Here is a 1,020-nt window from a genome sequence, read left to right on the forward strand (position 1 = left end):
TAGTGGGTATTACAAGGCATAGACGGTGTACGACTACAACGCCCAGACGGGTGTGTAGTCAGAGCGAATCAATGTTTATGAAGTATGCTACGTGCACAGATATATAGCTAGAAATCCGAGATGGTGTGTATCTGACGCAGGAAGATCTGCAATGCAAGTTGAGTTTATGGTTTGCTCGTGCTTCCTAGTGGAATAGAGCATTTTGTCCTCCAAGTCCCACGAGCAGAGTGGGGTCCGGATCGACCAATTCGCTAAATGGTGCCAGATTTAAAGCTCCGTGAGTCTTGTAACTACCGGATCTGGACTATTCTTCTCTACACGTATGACCATTTCAATCACAGTGTAGCTGTCCATCTCCTTCGCACCGGTAAATCCCATCTACATCTACTCCGCGCTGCAACAACTTGCGTAGTGGGGTGGTCTCATCTTGACGGAGATCGCTTTTTCACTTGGAAACTTCTCAACGTAACAAGAAAGATGGTTGTATCCATGGTTCCTAGCTACCTTCTGAACTTGCTGCACTTGTGCTAAATCTCTCGTATCCTGACAAGTACCCCCCTTCCTCATGCTACTCGTCGCGTAGGTCACATGTCGGCTGACATTGAAAGTGCGATCATTGGGCTAGCAAGCAGCCGCCCAAAACGCCGCAAAACAGCAGCGGAGACCAAACCCAGCGACAGACTGCGCCTCTCCAGTCGGGTGACCCGTGAACGTAGTGTGCACAAGAATGGATCATTGACCAGGAGTCTCTCTAGCGGCGGTATGTATATGCCAGGCAACGGTGAGTGCGTGTAGGAAGGTCGTTGTATAGAGGAATAGGTATCTCTGAACCGCAGTAGGTACAACTTCAATGACAACAGGTGCTGGTCAATACAAAGTGATATTAGTAGATGGGCGGCGGATGTTAGTCAAGAGAGAGATGTCCGTACGCAGTGCGCGGTAAACAGACTGAAAGATGGAGAGGGCTAGAAACAATGCTTTGTTGATAAGGAACATGTTGCGCGTTCAGTTAGGTTTGCC

At 48.7% G+C, this 1,020-nt stretch overlaps 1 protein-coding gene across 1 annotated transcript; it reads left to right on the plus strand.

The window, feature by feature from the left end:
• Positions 1 to 588: 588 nt before the first annotated feature.
• SARC_17135 (hypothetical protein) lies at positions 589 to 760 on the plus strand (the record flags this gene model as incomplete). Its single annotated transcript, XM_014288767.1, has 1 exon — positions 589 to 760. A coding segment is annotated over one exon (172 nt), but the record flags the coding sequence as incomplete, so codon positions are not given.
• Positions 761 to 1,020: the final 260 nt, after the last annotated feature.

Source organism: Sphaeroforma arctica (genome assembly GCF_001186125.1).
Source record: "Sphaeroforma arctica JP610 unplaced genomic scaffold supercont1.9837, whole genome shotgun sequence".
In the NCBI taxonomy this organism is placed as follows: domain Eukaryota; class Ichthyosporea; order Ichthyophonida; genus Sphaeroforma; species Sphaeroforma arctica.